This window comes from Quercus lobata, chromosome 4, assembly GCF_001633185.2.
Source record: "Quercus lobata isolate SW786 chromosome 4, ValleyOak3.0 Primary Assembly, whole genome shotgun sequence".
In the NCBI taxonomy this organism is placed as follows: Eukaryota; Viridiplantae; Streptophyta; class Magnoliopsida; order Fagales; family Fagaceae; genus Quercus; species Quercus lobata.
Window position 1 is genome coordinate 16,646,946 of NC_044907.1, and position 19,280 is coordinate 16,666,225.

The 19,280-nt window shown below is 33.4% G+C and overlaps 1 protein-coding gene across 1 annotated transcript; it reads right to left on the bottom strand.

Moving 5' to 3' along the window:
* Window positions 1-928: 928 nt before the first annotated feature.
* Window positions 929-5,205, bottom strand: LOC115987035 (NADPH:quinone oxidoreductase-like). Its single transcript, XM_031110479.1, has 3 exons — window positions 4,886-5,205; window positions 4,611-4,799; window positions 929-1,473 (listed from the first exon to the last, which is right to left on the bottom strand). Exons 1-3 carry the CDS (start codon window positions 4,980-4,982, stop codon window positions 1,169-1,171), a joined length of 591 nt encoding a protein of 196 aa, XP_030966339.1. The 5' UTR covers window positions 4,983-5,205; the 3' UTR covers window positions 929-1,168.
* Window positions 5,206-19,280: the final 14,075 nt, after the last annotated feature.

The window sequence follows — 19,280 nt, forward strand, 5'->3', positions numbered from 1 at the left end:
TTACTCCTGAGCTACCTGCAAAAACAATTTTAGCCTTCAATTGCCTTGAGTCTACACACACACTCACTCTCTCTCTCTCTTTCTCGCAACCCTTACAAATAAAACTCACATGAAATACAAGGTACATAAAATTGAACAAAATTACAATCGAATTTGGTACGGAATTAAAGCCAACAAAAACATAGTTGTAAATTACAACTTTACACTTATGGGTGGTATTTGTTACGTTACACACATCTTGTTTGCGTGTGTGTGTGTATATATATTATGCTATTCTTGTATGAAAATACCTGCTGTCAAGGATTGAACTTGAGGAACTCAACCAGCATGTCAATACTATGACACACGCCTACCATCTGAGTGTGATTTACTAAGAGAATGGATTACACACTATGCATGGTAAAGGGGCACATTTGAAGAATGACTCTGTACTTTTTGCTTGGACAAAGAGAGTTTGTAAACACAATTTTTATGTCACAATTTTGATAGGATTGATTATGAGTGGTAGAGAAAAAGTAGCGGGTCCATGTGAAATTAAGTAATTGTCTACTACTCACAATTGACCATATCAGAGTTGTGACAAAAATCGTGCTACAAAAATTGTGGTCATAGAAAAACTGTTGGACAAAATATTCAAATATTTTCTTTATAATAAAGTAAACCTTGAATCAATCATCTATACCTTATAATAGCATTACAAATTAGTAGGTTATCAAAACGTTATCAGTTTATCAATTTGCTAAATGTAATTCTGCTACAGTTTGGATAGATCATAGACCCAGTGTATTATGCTTCTTCTTTGATGAGTAGATACAAAACTCACAGATCTATATGGATTGAACACATAATCTCAATTCCATCTTGTTTATGAGGATAACATGCCATTTGATCCAAGGACCATTGGCTCTAACTTTTCATCACCAGGCCATGAACAACATGAACAGAAGCTTGACTAGTACAAATTATTTCTCAAAGCCATGACACGCCAAAAGAACATGAAAGCAAGTTGATGTCTGATTCCAAACTTCACTTTTACAGAAAAAAAAATAAAACTAAAAATCCATGCAGCATGTTACTACTTGGCATAAAGAATCAGCTAGGTTGTAATGCCAGGCATAGTACATACTGAGTCACAAATTATTTTCACCCAAAAATCACCAATTATTTCTCAAAGCTTTCCTTGGAGGCGTAAAGTAAATGCCTGCAAGGATATAAGAACTTCCTTCAACCTCTCCTTGATTGATTCATCAACCAAATTGCCATCACTGTCAAACTTTGCAGGAGGTTGGAACACATTCAAGAAAAATTCAGGTTTGTTGATGAAATGAAGATCTATATATACTCCAATTTGGCGAAGGTGATACTGTGACCGTCCACCACCAAAACCTCCTCCAGCACTTACAATTGCAGCTGCTTTATCAGCCCAAACATTTGGTGGTCTAGATGCCCAGTCAATTGCATTCTTCAGAGGTGCTGGTAAAGTGGGGAAGAGAAAAGAGTTGGCAAAACACAAAGCAGAAAATAACATGCACCCGATTTTTTGGCAATGCATAATCCTAATATGTTGGCTAAAAAATTTAACATATATAGACTGCAAATTAACACCCCCTACCCTCCCTTTTTAATTTTTGATAATTGAATAATATAATTACGGATCCATCAATGCCATTTACACAAGGGAAAGTAATGTATTCTTGCATGAGAATTGGAACGAGGTTAGCATTGTAACAAAACAAATCATAATATTTTACATGGCAAGGGGTGCATTATTAGATGTGCACTCAGTCAATGCTGATGAATTGTAACCCACTGACTCTGGACATATGATTTAACAACTTCCTCTTGCATCTAATCAAAAACCATGCATTTCCATTTTTTCCAAGAATCCATTAAGAAATTTAGTATGATTCAAAACTATAAAACCTTTTTTCCATTTTCCTACATTGTGAAATTCCTCGAGTTGACTCAAACCCCTCTGGTTCTACATTAAATTTCGACTATGCATAGGACAAAGGATATCATAGCGAAAGAGTGCTCATCTCCACCAAACGTTTGCATGCACCTAATATATCAGCTTTATATTTGACAAGAATGTAGCTTAAAGATAGCAAGAAAGTAGTGCCAGAAATTGAAATATTAAGAATTGCTGCAGGAAAAGACGATTTTAGAATAACAAATGTCAACAACTCTTGAATTATTTGGAATCAGCAACAGAAACCAATATGAAGGGGATTATATTACATTGCAACATCTGAAACATGCAATAGCTGGAGCCTTGGAAATTGCTGTATTAATAAGTAAGAAAGGTTAATTTTTTGTCTCTCTCTATCCTATAGACAGCATGCTAGTAGTCACTACTACTTTCTTGGGATGGTCCCCACTAGTAAACTATTTGGCTAATTGTATCAACTTTCAACACAGATTACAGACAATGAACTTGCCATCAGAATAGTCAAGGTCAAAGGGGTAAACAGTTCCAACCATATTGGCTCTACAAAGGATATTAATGATATATCAGGAGGAAGAATTAATCATTGGGCATTGGAAAAGAATTTACAGCAACTTGTCCAAGAACAATTTTTACTATGTTGAGGCTCCTTTTAAAAAACTTTTAATTTCTTCTCTTGAAATATGTCTAATTTTAAAAGCCTTTTTTTACATCTTAAATTTTAAGTTCTGCAAGTATTTTTCCTCAACAATTTTTGATTAAGGCTTGGATGAGTTGAGTTGAACCTTCATGCATCCATTTGTTCCATATAAACTGACAATGGACCCAAAAATTTTCCCTGACAATTTTAGCCATTCAGATGCTTTTGATCAGTAAGATATGCAAAATAGAACAAATATATAAACTTCCTTGATGTCCTTCCAACCTTCCTACACAGAAATCAGTCTATTCAACACATAGTTGCTGTACATCACAGAGTGAGCTTGGAGAAGGGATACCTAGAATCAAATCTCTCTAGGATTTGGAATATGGAATCATATACTGTAATATGCCAGGCTTATGTAGCTCTCTCCTTAAGGTTAGGCTAAGTTCATAGCAATTTTCTGAAGTCCTATGGGACTCACTTAGTCAGGGTCAAGATGAATATCCCTATAAACAGCTCCTGCTATACTTCTCATATCACACTAGATTATGTTTGAAATAAGATTAATGAACCATCTTATAATTGAGAGGCCTAACGCATCAGGTACCTCAAAGCTCATAGATTGAAATGATCAACTAAAAGGCATTGAATGAACGTTTAAATGAACTTTGTTTTAGATGGCTTATTAGCTCATTTACTTGTGTACAACTTTTTAAAGTTTCAATCTATTTTTTTTAAGTATAATAAAACTTTTGTCAACTTTCAACAAATAATCTTTTCAACATAAAGCTAATTCAAACCGATAAGTGCTACACATTCAAATGCAGTGCAGAATGAATATATATATATATATATATATATAGTTTCAAAGACAATGACCACATGTATGCTGAGTAGACATTTGAAAAACTCAGGCTAATTTAACTCTCTACTTTTTTCGTTTTCCTGTTTTCTCCCTCCCTGCACTGTTTGCTTGAAGATTCTGATTTTTGACAGAATGTGGGAAATTTGGTTGAAAAACTAAGTAATATTATATATTAACACAACATTGCATTTGAAAGAATTTGGGTAGCCTAAAGTGTAAAGTGTATGGTCAACAATAATAATAATCATAAAAGTAATTTAGAACCAGCTGTAGTTAAAGAAATATAATATTGGGGGATTTGGGCGGTCGAATTGGCAATGAAAGCCGTGATACCATGCGTACAAAATAAAACCCAAAAGTTGGGTCAACTAAACTTCCCAAGTAATAAAAGTCATATATTATATGCAATGGTACCTACTCCCAAGTTGAGACCTCACCCACTTGCAACCACAAGGTCCTGAATTCCTTATCTATCTCCTATAACAGGACACCTTTTGCTTGTCCCATTGCCCTTTTTCTTTTCCATTTTTTAATCAAACAACACCACCCCAAATATGAAAAAAAAACTACAGACAAAGCCTCAAAGGTTCTTTTCTAAGAACTAACCCAGCCCTTATACAAAGCACCCACCATTTTCAAAACCTTGCATGCTTCATGTCCCACATCTCCTCTGAAAAATAAATGGGTAAATTACAACAATCTCCATAAGCATTTATCAAAATGAGATTACAAAATGTGACAAATTAGTCCATGTCTGACTTTTCTAACGAAATATTTTATTTTTAAATAAATACTCTTATGCAAAGTATGATCGAAATAACACTACCCTCTCTCTCGAGATTTGTAAAGATGGCTTTCTATAATAAATTCAGTACAAATGAATAATTTATAAAAATAAAAATAAAAATTGTTAAGAAGTTCAATTTTTTTTTTTTTTTTTTGGGTTACATTTTTACATTCAGTAACATTTGGAGAGTGTCATTTATACAAACCCTTGTGCAGTGTCATTTTGATACACCTCATAGAGGTTGAATTGTTGAAATTTAAACAAAATAAATTCAACCCAGGACATGAATTTTAGTCCAAAACTGAAAATTTGCAAACAATACCAATTTTCCAAGACTTTTTTTTTTTAAGGAAAAAAAAAGGAGTACCTGTAACTGAGTAGTTGTACTCGGGTGAAGCAAAAAAAATGCTATCAGCTTCTTTAATCTTCTGACGAAATGCTTCCACGGCTGGTGGGAAAGTTCCCTCTCCTTCCAAATCAGTGTTGAGCATAGGCAAAGGTGATATGTCTATGTACTCCATTTCCAAGCCATTGATGGACTTGCTCACCTCGATTGCTTCAACAAAACACACACACAATCAAAACCCAGTTCTCAAAAACAAAGTATAAAACAGTAGTTAAAAACAAAAGCAGAGAAAGTACCAGAACGAACGAGGCCACGGTTGTACGAGCCTTTTCGGAGAGACCCACATAGAGCCGCCACTTTAATAATCGGTTTTGCTGCTATAACAGCCTCCATAGCTTCAAACTCAGAGTTCTCTGACTCTCACTTCTGTCTGTCTGTGAGTCTCTGCGTATAAAGTGTGTGTTTGAACTCTGAAAGATGGGTCAGTTACTATTTAGACAAGTGAAGCTGTGTGAGGTACATTATAAAATGCTGTCGTTTGCAGCAGTTAATGGTATTTGATGAAATATGAATTGTTTATGTGTTTAACTGCCGTTGGATTAGTGGAAAATGGGAATAGAAAATGGGGTTTGACCTTGATGAGTGATGATAAGGGAAAAAGAAAAGTTTAAACTTTAAAGTTGTCTGTCCAATTTTTTGTTGACAAGTGGGAATTGTGAGATAAAAGGATTGTGTCCCAATGTTTTGGGGCACCTGGCTCATTGAAGTTGTCGGCAGGTAAGAGAATTTGTTGCTTAGGGACTGAGCAAAGTTACAAATACACAAAGTTCTAACAACAAAAAATTCAAATCCGAGCTTTTAAGAGCAACTGCTGAATCTTACACAATACTAGTATAAAAAGTGTATCATTTTACACATTTTAATCGAAAAAATGTTTACATCAGTTAGTGTAAAAGTGTGCAAATATACACCATTGCTACAGTAAGCAACTATATCAGTTCGTCTAAAAATTTCCGTCTATTTTACACTAAAAACCTACTTTATCTATTTTACACTACCACAATTCCTTTTTCAGCTCACTCACCCGTTTCTCTCTTTCCCTCACCCACTCCTAGCTCGCCGATCCAGCTCGCCACCGCCATTGCCTCAACCTCAGCCGTCAGCCGATTTAGCCTCCCTTTCGCTTTCGCCCTCCCTCTCTCCTTCGCTCCTCCCTCTCTCCTCCACCACCGACCCTTCGCCTCCCACCCCTCATCGACCAAATGGAAGACTCGATGGCAGCAGATCGGGCAGCAACAAATCGGGCGGCAGATCCAGCTCCATTGGGCGTTTCACGTGAGTTTTCCATTGAGTATGGTTTGGGCTGGGTTTTCCGGTGGGTTTGGACTGTTTTTAGGTTGGGTTTCTTGGTGAGTTTTGATTGATTTTGAGTTGGGTTTTCTAGTGGGTTTGTCTTAATTTTGAGTTGGATTTTCTAATTGCTTTTCTGTTGATTTTGGATTAATCTGTTGATTTTGAGATATTTTTCTGTGCTAGGTTGCGATGTTTGGTGGTGGCGCTGGGTTTGGTGGTTAGATGGTTATTTTCTTCTTCTTTCTTATTCTGCCACGCTAGTTTGTTGTAGTTTGATAGAGGAGAGAAAAAAAAAAGAATTAAAAAACCATTTACACGGTGAATAATAACCATGTATATATGCACGGTTATTGTTCATTTACACGGCCATGGTGTATATTTGCACATCTTTACAAAGACTAATGTGGGTATTTTTTGGGTTAGAATGTGTAAAATTAGTACTTTTTTCTATATTAGAAGATTAAAGATGAGCTGATGTGGTATATGCACTGTTACTGTAATTCTTTCATTTAATATTTTAATATTTGTTTCTCTCTCCTCTCTTTAACTCTGACTCACCTCACTTTCTTTTTCTCATTTCCTCTCTCACCTCACTCCCATCGATCAACTCTCTCATTTCATCAGTTCAACTCTCTCAAATCACTTTCTCATTGACAACATGACAGTAGTAGTGGAGTCAAGCGTGTCGAAAATGGAAGTAGTAGTGTCAATAGCAGCGGCGAAGTAGGCGGGCGGGGTGAGGGGGAGAGGGAAGAACTCGGAGGTGAGGATGGAGCGCATGGCAGCAGCCGTCACAAGGAGGTGGCAGTGCTGTGAGGTGTTGATCTTGCTTAGGTCGGAGGCGACGATCTCGCTCTGATCTGTTGGTTGCTGGTTTTTTTTCTAGTTTTTTAGTTGATTATGGGTGTGGATCGATGGGTCTTTGGGTTGATTAGCTTGTTCTTTAGCTTGTGTGGGTTCCGATTGGTGGGTTTTGACCTTGATCTGCTTGTTTTTTCTAGTTCATATGGCTGGGTTGAATGATAGTGTGTAAGTTGCGTTGGGTTTGCAAGAGAGATGAGTGTTAAAGAAATGAATATTTTATTGAATAAATGTGTAGAATAGATAAACTGATGTGGGTGTTTTGTAAAAGTGGGTGTGTAAAATAAAAAAAAAAAAAAAGTAGGTTTTTTCTTGCAAAATAGATGAAAAATTTGCACTAACTGATGCTAATTCTCTAAGGGTTTGGATTCTTATTTAGACCCGTTACTAACATCATTTTTTTACCTATCACAGATGTGAAAGTTTTTATCATATTTTTATGTCTATAGGCTTTATCCTTAATTCCTTAGAGACTTGATTTGAGTTCAGTGCTCTTATGTATTGAACCTATCAAAATCATGATATATGACCAAAAATGGACATGTCATAATCCTGACAATCCTAACAGTTTTGGTGCACAGGAACACTAAATCCAATCTTTGTCGGTTGTGCAATGCGTAAGGTCTTTTTTTTAATAATATACAATAAATTTCACAATATTTTTTCAGCATATCCTTATGATTGGTACATAATAAAAGTGACGTTAACAATGATATTAATCAAAATGATATTACACTAATTACAATCTATTATCTTAATAAATCATGTAAAAAGTTGGTGAAATTTGTTTTCCTTTGTGTAACATTGTTGATTTACAAATGGAGTTCCAACTGATCTTTCGGTGCATCAGTTGAGTGTCATATCTTATCCTGATCATTGGGCCACCTTTATAAAGATGTTTTGCCTAAGTGGCCTCATGAGAATGAGATGAGGAACCTACTAGTGCCTCCTGGTTCATCTTATGTTTCGATGTTCTATCATTGGCACTCATCAAAGATTGAAATGATGGTTACAGATACTTGCTTGGCTAGATCTAGAAGTGCATGCTCCACTCAATTTCTTGATGTTGGCTAATCGGTAGTCTAGGAAAAACTTCTAGTATTGTGGGCTAATGGACCAAGTTGTGTCTCAACTCTCAATAAATCTGAAATTTTGTTTACCCTTAATACCTTTGCTGGTAGACAAGGTTTATTTGTCTCTTTGCTTCTCTCTTAGAATTCAAACTAGTTGAAAAGCCTGCTAGCTTCAAGGGTTGAAGGCAAAGTTCCTTAGGATCCCATGAGTTGATAAGTTTGACTTTAATTAAGTTGGTACTGAACTCACTCCTCATTTACACCTTAGGCTGCCATCTGTAATTTTTGTTGAGCATGATTATAGTGTACAAGATGTGATGTAAGGGTTAAAACTTAAAAGAAAGCATGTGCTTGAAACTAGAACACAAAAGTGTTAGGTTGTAGACATGCACCTTTATATACACCATGAATAAACTTGAATAAATTACCAAGAACAGTGAAATTGCAAGAGTACATTTGGGACATGGTCTAGGCAAGTCTGAATCTCCTCATTCCAACTCCCAAGATGATATCAATGAAGCAAGTCATCCTATAAAACACTTAGCCATCCTTTCATCTTTTGAACAAATTTCTCTTTTGTCTATATATTACCAAAAGCTGAAGCGCAGCATTTATTGTTGTTAAACTCCTACTGCGCCACCTCATCACCACATCATTTGCCACATAATTATTGTTTTTTTATTCTTTTTTTTTTACAAAAAATATATATAAATAGATTATTAACTTTGCATATTCATCTTTGTTGGTTTTAATGCCTATATATATATATATATATATATATTTTTTTTTTTTCCAATTTTCCTATAATTTTTTTTGACATTCACTTATTTTTTAAATATTTACACTTTCTTCTACTTTTCTTCTTTCCTTACCTTTTCATCTCCTCAATATCCTCTACTTTAATATCACTATTCATCTTTCTCTTCATCTTCCTTTATTTGTCTCTTCTTATTCGCTCCCTCTTATTATAATTTAGAATGCAAAAAAGCAATTTATCTTTTATTTTTACATTCAAACCATAAAGAATATTTGTTTCCTTTTCATCTCTTTTTTTCCCTTTTTTTAATCATTTTCCACTTCTTTTTCCTTCCTTTAAAACAGTGTTAATTTTAGAGAGTAATTATAAATTTGACTCCCTCTTTACAATATTTTTATTGCGTTGGAACTAAACCTCTTGGCTCCCATTACAGATTCACAACACAAAATTGTGAGAGCATGTATATGAAATTTTCGGTGGAATTTAGCATGTGTCTACTAGAATTTTTCTTCAAAGAGAGGGAAAGAAAGAACAAGCACAACTTTGGAGGTTTAGCACATGTAAGAAATTTCCAACCCTTCTTCTCAACGTGTGAGCCTACCCCATATGAGAGCTCGGAGTAGTCTACACAATAATTTTCCTTCAACTAATGAAATAATTATTGTATCGATCTCAACATCCAAAAACATTGTGCTAATTTCAAAGAGAGAGAGAGAGAGAGAGAGACAGAGTAGGGAAGACGGGCATAACTTTTGAGGAGCAAACTGCAAAATGATGCTACATAACGTGAAAGTTTCTAACCCGAATCTCTTTTTTTTTTTTCCACCAAACAGTGTTAATGTCAGAGAATCTTAGTCCTCCGTGAAACATTGTGTTGTGTTAATTCAAAGAGAGAAAGAGAGTGGCACAACTTTTGAAGAGAACAGTGTAGTTGTGGAAATTTCCAACTAATTCTTTGTCCTACCAAGCACTTTGAGAGAGGGAGAGGACAAACAAGTTTGGCATGGTGTATGAAATTTCCAACCCTTCATTTAACATTTTAGACGCAGATTGTAGATCACACACATGTAGGACAAACAACCTTCGTTAGTGCATAAAAGAAGACAAACAACTTCTTATCATATTGTTTTGTGACCGGTTTTTTTCTTTTTGCTAAATATTGTGAGCCATTCATTATAAAGTTCTTTTTACATTGCTTTTCATAAGTTTTTTAAGTGAATTTTATATTACTTTTTGACCAGCTATAAAGGTTTTTATTTTACATTACTTTTTTACTGGCAATAACGGTTTACATCATTTAATAAAGAGTTAAATAAATCTTAACTCAAACTCAACTCGGGTTCCATATAAGATAGAAAATTAAATGATCTTAGAATTTTAACAATCAGCTTGATTCAGGTTTTTTTTTTTTTTTGGTTAAGGAAAATAGGGTTTCACTAGGTTACGCTAGCCCCTGGGCAGGATGCTAGAGTTGGATAGGTTCAACCAACTCGTGTGGATGCCTACCAACGGACTCTTGCTAGCAGTGGGACTCGAACCTCGGTGAGTTAGACAAAGCGCCCGACTCTTACCAACTAAGCCAAGCTGGCAGCTTGATTTAGTTTAGCACAATTACAACCTATCTTACAAAACCCAAGAATATTTTATTATTGCCCATGTTATACAAACAAATTTAAACATATTTTGAGGAGGACTTGAGTTTTAAGGCCTTGTAATAAATAAATAAAGACCCAATCCCAATACTTTTTTTGAGATAAATAATTATTATTTTTAACTTAAAGTTGATAAAATGCTGGTTTAGATTAATTAAAATAACCATATTATCCGATTATATATCAACTGAATGTCGAGATGTTAGCAAAATTTAAATACAAAAACTTAAAATAATAATTTTGCATCTTAAGAAGAGAGAAACATTTAAATATTGTAATGTGATACAAAATTTATAACTGAATATAAAAAAGATCTTATTTAGGGTCTGTTTGGAATCTGCTTATTTTGCTTAAACTGAAAATTTTTGCTAAAAATACTGTAGATAAATGTTAGGACATATGTGATTTACTTGTTAGGAACATATGTCACTATTTTATGTAATTAACTAATTCTTTGATAAAAACACATTTTGCTTGTAACTAGGTAAATCTAGGTGTTTTTAATACTTCAAGAAACTGTGTTTCAAGATCAAGTGTTGAAGTCATCAAGTCTGTCCAAGAAACAAGTTGAGAAGTGCAAGTTCATTAAAGCTCAACATCTAGCATGTGTCGAGGTTTAAGAAGTTGTTCAACCCGTGTGCTCGACACTTGCTCAACAGCTGCTCGACACCTCCTATCTGTCGAGGTTTAAGAAAGAATCAGAAATTCTGATCTGTTTTCTTGGAATCCGTGAATGTGTTTTTGGGACTTCTTTTTTCCTAATGTTAGACATATAAAATGATTATTTTAAGGGCCATCAAAGAGGACACAAGTTGCACAAGCTTTGACAAAAGTCTATTCAAGTAAATTGTGACCAGAGACAAAGTTTTGCCCTAATTCATCTCTTTTGAAGAAGTTACTGTGTTTGTACACCGTAGGGGTTTGTGACCAAGCATCTTCTTGATCTTCATCATGTGGATGAACTGAAGAATTTTGTAGCGAACAACCTTCTCTAGTTGGTGATTGAAGTCGCGTACTGGGATCCATGCAATTGGCTAGTCACGTATTTAGGAGCTATGTATCAAAAGGAGAAATTGTCACTACAGATTAAGTCCAATTGGGTATTAGGGTAAGGGTTCAATTGTAGGCTGATATAAGGTACTATGATTTCTTTATTTGTAACCGTTTGTTATGATAATAGTGGAATTTTGGGAGTGGTGACCTTAAAATCACCCAGTGGGATTTTTGTCGTGTTGGTTTTCCTCATTCGTAAACAAATCACCGTGTCAATTTAATTTTCGCTACACTTAGTTTAATTGGTGATTTGATTGTGCTACTACGCACTTTGCATGTTAATTTGATTAATTAATAAATTTGGCTAATTAATCAATTAATTTAATCACAAGGAGTCAATACATTTTTGGCCTATCAATAAAGATAAATGTTAGTTGAAATAGTACAGCAGGACCCATAAATAGTACCAAAAAGTGCAATGAGACCTATGAATAGTAGCAAAAATAAGCTAAATAGTAAAATAAGTTGGTAAAAAATAAACTAACCAAACAAACACTTAGGGTCTGTCTAGATACTGCTTATTTGCTAAAAATTGAAAACTTATTGCTGAAAACACCATAGTAAAATAATTTTTAAATATGAATAGTGCCATGTGGGACCCAACAAAATATATAATATGCATTTATCTTAAAGTTTGCTGCAAAGTGCACAGTTGCCATGGGACCCACCTTTCAAACGCCAAACACAAAACACCAGCTGAAACGTGCAATCCAAACTCATTCTTAGAATGATCATCCTTAAGCCTCAAACTGTATTTTTGTTTGAATGTACTAATATTGTTGTATAAACCACTTCTCCTAGGTTACATAAAGGCCTCTTATTTGTGTGTAATATACCGAATATTTAGTCCTTACATGCTAATATCATATCTTCTCTGAGTATATATGTTTTAGTTTTTTTTTCTTTCCAGAGTCCCCACTAGCAATGTTATTCATATTAGTACTTTTCACCCATCCGTATGTAGCCAATATCATATCTAAGCCCATTGAGCTTCTTTTTGAACTTCCAAATCTCATAACTGGGAAAGTCTTAAAACGCATCAGCCCAATACCATTGAAAGCACTTCCAATGGGCCCTCCACAACCTCACCTGCCTCTATTAGATTTATTTGCATCATGGCGCAATTGAGCTGGTGGTTGACCTGAAAAGTTGTTGATAAGATCATTGTGGAAAGCCATCAAGAAATCTAGCTTAGAGAAATCACAAAACGAAAATTTCAATTTCTGTTGATATATGGTCTGATGTGTATGGCTGAAGTCGTAACGTGAGTTGCAATATATGCGTGGGCTATATCTTTAAACTGCGGGACTTGGAGTAATCCTAGTTCCTTTAAAAGGGGAAGAAATCCTTTCCTTAAAGGAAAGACCCGATCATAATCCTCCGAGCACATCTTATTAGCTATCATTCAAAGAAGCAAATATAAATCCTCAAGCTCTCTCATCTATGCTTCATGCTTGGCCATTCATTTATTTCACATTACAAATATCTTCAAGACAATGAGAATGTACTAAAACAGTTAAGGACTGAAGTTTTATTTGTTCAATATTTGATGGCTATTAGAGGGACATCAAGTTGGCCAACTCTCAAGCATAGCTGCATAGGTAGATCACACACTCTCCCTAACGAGAAGATATCTCATGAGACATTTCTCTCACAATATATGACACCCACATCACACGTATGGAACTCACACATGTAAGAGAAATGTTTTATAAGACAGTCTCATAAGATATGTGAGATTCTAGTCAAGTTCCATTCAAAGAACCTGTATCTTGCAAAGTCATTATTCAAATTTTGGTTAGTGGTATTCAACATAAGAGGCTCCAACACAACTTTTTAATGATGTTCGTAAAGAAACTTTGTTTGTGTGTTTGGTTTGTTTCTTAGCAAAGCTCCCTAGTTCATCCAAGAAAAGATAATTTTACTAAAATGATTTTTATTTGAAAAGCCTTAGGCTTGGTAAGTCGTTCAAATTTTATATATACATAGCTATAAAACTAAAAAAATGTATGAATTAACAAAAAAATTATATATATTGTATGAAAAGTGAGGTAATTGTAGTAAATCCACCTATGATTTGGTCTGAAATCACTTAACCTATCCGTGGTTTAAAAAGTTTCACTTTGCCCGTCTAAGATTTGCTCCGTTTGTTTCCTATAACCCACCTCTATTAAAAATGAGGGCAAATATGTATTTTTGCTCTCATTTTATATCTCTCTCCTCCCAAAACAAAACAAAACATACAAAAACAAGAAAAACAAGATCAAAAAAATGCTATTTGTAAAAAATTTAAAATTGGCCCAAGAACTCCAATAAATCACAAAATGTCTTTGTAACACACTCAAGGCATTCCACCTACAAAAGTGGTATTTCCTTCTCAAATTCTTATCTCAAACATGGCTTCCACCTCCATTTCAATCAATATTACCACCATTGCATAGATTGCGACAATGGTAGTTGATATAAGCTCTCAATTGTGAATTATGTCATATGGCGTGACCAAACTCAGCCACTTATTGAGAGCATCTATACGCTCAATCCCAAAACAAAAGGTTTTCAACTAGAGGTGTTCACCAAATTGCACAAACCATCAAAATTGCACCAAAACTACTCGCAAAATGGCATAACCGAACTACATCGCAGGTAACAGTACACCGCACCGCACCACATGGTGCAGTGCGGTTTGCGGTTTTATAATAAGAAAACCGCACAAACCACACTGTACCGCACCCTTTCTATATATTAATATATTTATTTATTTTTAATATTAAATATATTATTAATAGTTTAATAACCATAGTTTAAAAAAAAAAATTAATAACCCTAGTAAATGTTGACTGGGAAAGCCAACCTAAAATAAAGAAAAACTAGCTCAATAGTTTAAAATTTCGCTCAAAACCAAAGGAAAAATTAGTTTTGGGCTGTGTAGGAAAAGCCCAAAATTTGAAAATTATACCAACTTCAAACCGTTCGAACTGCATCTTATACATAACACTGCAAATGTGATCGCAAAAATGAGGCGCAGTATAGTTATGGTTTTAGCTAAACTCTAAACCACATCGCACTACACATGTGACTGCAAAAATAAGGTATAGTATAGTTATAATTTTAACTAAACTACACCGCAAAATATGGTGTTAAAAATGGTCCAAAATCACACTACATCGCACCGTGAATGCTCCTTTCAATAACCAAAAGCTATCTTGACCACTTAGGGTGGAAAAAAGGAAGTCAACCCTACATACCTGACTTGGAAGCAAGAAGATAGACTCATAAAGAGTCTCATTATTGACCTTGACACAACACTAGAAGCTATGCAAACTCCTCAAACGAAAGAGTATGAGATCGGCAATGAAGCTGCAAGAAATCTCTCTACTCTTTCTTTGTCCCAGATCTCTCTCTGTCTTTCTTCGCTCAAACCCCAGTTTAGTCTTGGTTGTGGGTTTGTGCAGGTTAGTGGAACAAAACAAGTGACTGAATCAAAGCAAAACCCACTATAAAAATCCCAAATCTTTGCTTTAATAATTTGAACACAAATTTAATAAAAACACACTATCAAAATCGCTACCCTTTATACCCAAAATCCAAATTTATTCGTGACTTATAATAAACAACACAACAAACCCAGAAAATAATTATTAGGAAATAAGCTCGTGAAGTCTCCTTGTCCCTAGAAAGCCAAGATCTAGATGATTTTTTAATGGAGAAAATTTTCAACAAAATTGCTCCAAAAAGAACAAATTACCAAAACCCATTTGTTCACAAAGCTCAGTCTCTCCGAAATAAATTATAATGCAATCTCTTAATTTTCATTATTACCCACTTCAAAATTCAATTAACCCATCAAAACATATGCAATAATCATAGAAAATTCACCAAGAAAGGGGGCGGGGTTCTTGTGCCCAATACGAATTTTGAAATGCAAGAACATTTCACAAACTTTTTTTTACCAAGTAGCATTTTTTTGATCTTGTTTTCCTTATTTTTGTATGTTTTGTTTTGTTTTGTTTTAGGAGGAAAGAGACATAAAATTAGAGCAAAAATACATATTTGCTCTATAAGTAGGCAAAGTGATTTCAAGCTAAACCACAAGTAGGTTTGCTCTATTTACCCCATAAAAAATTGTGTAATAATATTTTTCATTTTTAAATTATAGTTTAAGACCGCCTTTATAGTTGAGGTGACCTAATCTTAATATATGGGGAAGCATCTACCCATCACATATATCACATATCAATGCTGAATACCCTACACTTTACCTTACATCATACTAATAGGGCTCAAATCCAAAAAATGTGTATCAAGCCCATAGATAAATATAAATAATGGGGGTTTTAGATAAATAAATTGAGATTTATATTATTTTTGACAAACCCAAAGTCCAATTAACGGAAACCCAACTTAACATAAAAATTTAACATTTTCTCACTTTGGCACCATTAATTGGCAGTTTGAAATTATTTTTTTTTAAAATGTTTGAACAAGAATAATGACAATGGCCACCATAATTGTAGCTCAGTTGAAGACACTCAAATATCATGATTCAGTCCAACAAAGCCATTAACATGAATAATGGTTGGCATTAAGGAGTGATTGTATAGTATTTCCATAGTTACAATGTCATTAGTCACGTTGACATGATCAAACATTTTACATATGTATATTCCATAATGTTTAAATTACAAGTGTGTTGTTTTTGTTGGTGCTCTCATTACAACCTATACACCAAAATCATCCCAATAAGTCCCCTTCAACACCCATTCTCTAATCTCTATCCCTATCTTTTATGAAGAAAATTTCATTTGCCATTATTGTATTTCGATTAGTAACTCTAGTTGTTTTTAATGGAAATATCAAGAGTTCATATCCTCCCTCTCCAAATTATTAAATTATTTATAATAAAAAAAAATCATTTTAATCTCACCCTTTTCCTTATCTAATTCTTACTTAGTCTTTACAACAAGAGGTCTTCACTCTCACACGGCATCAAAATATTATATATTATAATTTAGTCATTAAGGTTTTTTTTTTTTGGTAGAAGTCATTAAGTTTTTCATTATCATATCATCACCCTTCCTTCGAATATTTCCTCTCAAGTCTAATCATTAGATCTAAAAATAAATAAATAAATCTTTAATCATTAATTTTTGTCCTTATCATCCCCAATAAGGTCAAAGATAAAAGAGATTTTTATAATATAATCATTAATTTTTATTATTATCATATCATCCCTATCTTCAAATATTTCCTTTCAAGTCTCAAATCATTAGATTCTCAAAAAAATCTAATCATTAATTTTTGCCCGTATCATTCCTAATAAGGTGAAAGACTAAAGAGAATTATTGACCTAATTGAATGAAAAAGCTCTTCGCAACATTTTTTTTTTTTTTTGGATAACAATATTACTTGTATTAATGTTTAATTTTTTTTTTTTTATATAAGAAAGTGACGTTCTACACTTGACAATTCCATTTTCTGTCCATGAAAAAGAGACTTTGTCTTCCCAAATATCACCTCTCACAAAGTCTTCTCTATCTAAGATATACTATATTCTTTAGTATTAAATTTTGTTATATCATTTGATCATGAATTATATGCTTATTCTTTGAATGTTACCCTACTTATTAAGGGTGTCAATTTGGGTTAGCGTGTCAGGTTCGTGTCGTGTCGAGATAAGAATATTCGACTAAATGGCTTAACCTTAACTTAATCCATTTAATAATCGTGTTATGATCCTTCAACTTTAACCCGACCTGTTAATAAGGCGGGTTGACCTGATCCAACTCATTTGACACACTTATTAAATGAGTCGTGTTGGATTGACATGAATGTAATACAGCCCATTTCAACCTGCATAATATTAAATATAACATCTATCTAGAAATAATTTTTTTTACATCCTAAAAGTAATGCATACTCTTCAAGTCTTCAACTGACATTCTTGTAATCTTTAAAAGCAATACCCATTAGATCTAGTTTATAAACTATCTCAATATACCCACTTGCAAGATATGCAAACGGTGTCTAACACTAATACAAACACCAAAAAAAACACACACACAGACACACACACATTTTACAAGACAGAAGCTAGAACCATGGCCTTAATCAATAATTAATATATCTCATATATTAATAACGGCACATGGGTTCAAAGTTTATTGAACAAAAGCATTATGCAAAAAAAAAAAAACACATGAGAGAGAGAGAGAGAGAGAGCAATAACCGGTTTGAGACTTTGAGTTTGAGAATTGGATGTGAAAGTATAAGATAGTAGAGTGAGTAGTACGGCTAAAATTAAAAAATTTAAGAAAAAAAAAAAAGAAAAAAAAGAAAGAAGATATTTATAAGAAGGTTTAGAGATTTAGGGTTTTTAAAGTTTAGAGATCTAGGGTTTGTAAAGTTTCAATTTCCAATTATATCTCTTGTAAGTTTTTATAATTACTCACTTTTCTTTTTAAATTTAAAATATATGTTGGATATAAAAGGTATTTGACAAATCTAAAATAAAATAAATATTTATTTGTTATACAAATTAAACGAATTGTGTTAAATAGGTCATTTTGGGTTGATACAAATAAATTGGTGTATCAAACGTGTTTATTACGGATTACGCGGGTTGACCTGTTTATAATATGTTTCTTATCATGTCGCTTTCGAGTTGATCTGTTTATGACCCAAACCCATTAAGGCCCAACCCTAACTCGAAAAAACCTGTGTCGTGTTCGCGGGTTGGGTTGAGCATTGACAGCCCTACTACTTATTAAACTTTCAATTTTGAATTGATATTAAATTTTGTAAGAATTTACGAATAAGCATTAAATGCATTAAGAGTAAGCATTAAATGCATTAAATGTTACCCTACTTGTGTTAAATGCATTTCAATCTCAACATGTCATTTCATTTTTTCACATATTTAAGAATAAGCATATCTACACCTAATCAATTCTAATACACATATATAAATCCAACCAAATTGAGAGTTTATTGAAATGATATTAGGTGTGGTAGATTGTATCGAATTGATGGTATAAAACATTGATTTTATACTCCATCCTTACCGAATTCGGACTCGAATAGAAGAAGTATACAATATTTTTTAATAGAAAAATCCTTAAAAAACTCCAAGCATCATTTGTGAAAGGCTTTTTGTTAATGAATGTCTTGAAAATAGTAGTTAATTATAATGCATTTAATGCTTTATTAAATAATATTTGTATACATTTAAAATAAATAAATAAAGTCAAACTATACACACATATACCCCCCCAAAAAAAAAAAAAAACGACGACAACAACAAACAAACACACTCAAAATAGTAATGAATATATGCGTGTAAGCCAATAAAACATTAACAAATGTATTTCCTTTTTTTAAAATGTACATTATAACTCATAATTGAGTATTTATTAGCCCTTAACCTATACCTTTAAAGTGCCTCATTAAGAGACCTCTGTAAAATCTTAAAGATAAATATTAAACAACATTAGCCTTATGGTTATAGTAGTTGAATATTTGGTTTGTCTTTTAAATACTTTGCTCTCTAATCTTCTAGGGAAGGGAAGACCAATCCCAACGCCACCAGTATTTTCTCTTGTTGCAAGTATATTCATATTCGGAGAAAGGAATCAAACCTTTCCCACAATATATAATTGCCCTAATTATCTGTCTTTTGCTAAATAATTGATGATTAGTGCTAATAGTTTTTTTTTTTAAATGGAACTTCTGTACACGACAATATAGAATTCTCCTATTAAGACATTAATTACGAACAGTACCATCTCGTGTACGTGTCTCTTCACTAAATGATTTTTATTTATTTCTTGATGGGACGCAAAAATGATTTAGAGTTTATAAAAAAAACATTTTGATGGATGTATTGCATTGCTTTTATTATTATTATTATTATTTTAATAGATAGTGTTGACTTATAGCGTATGTT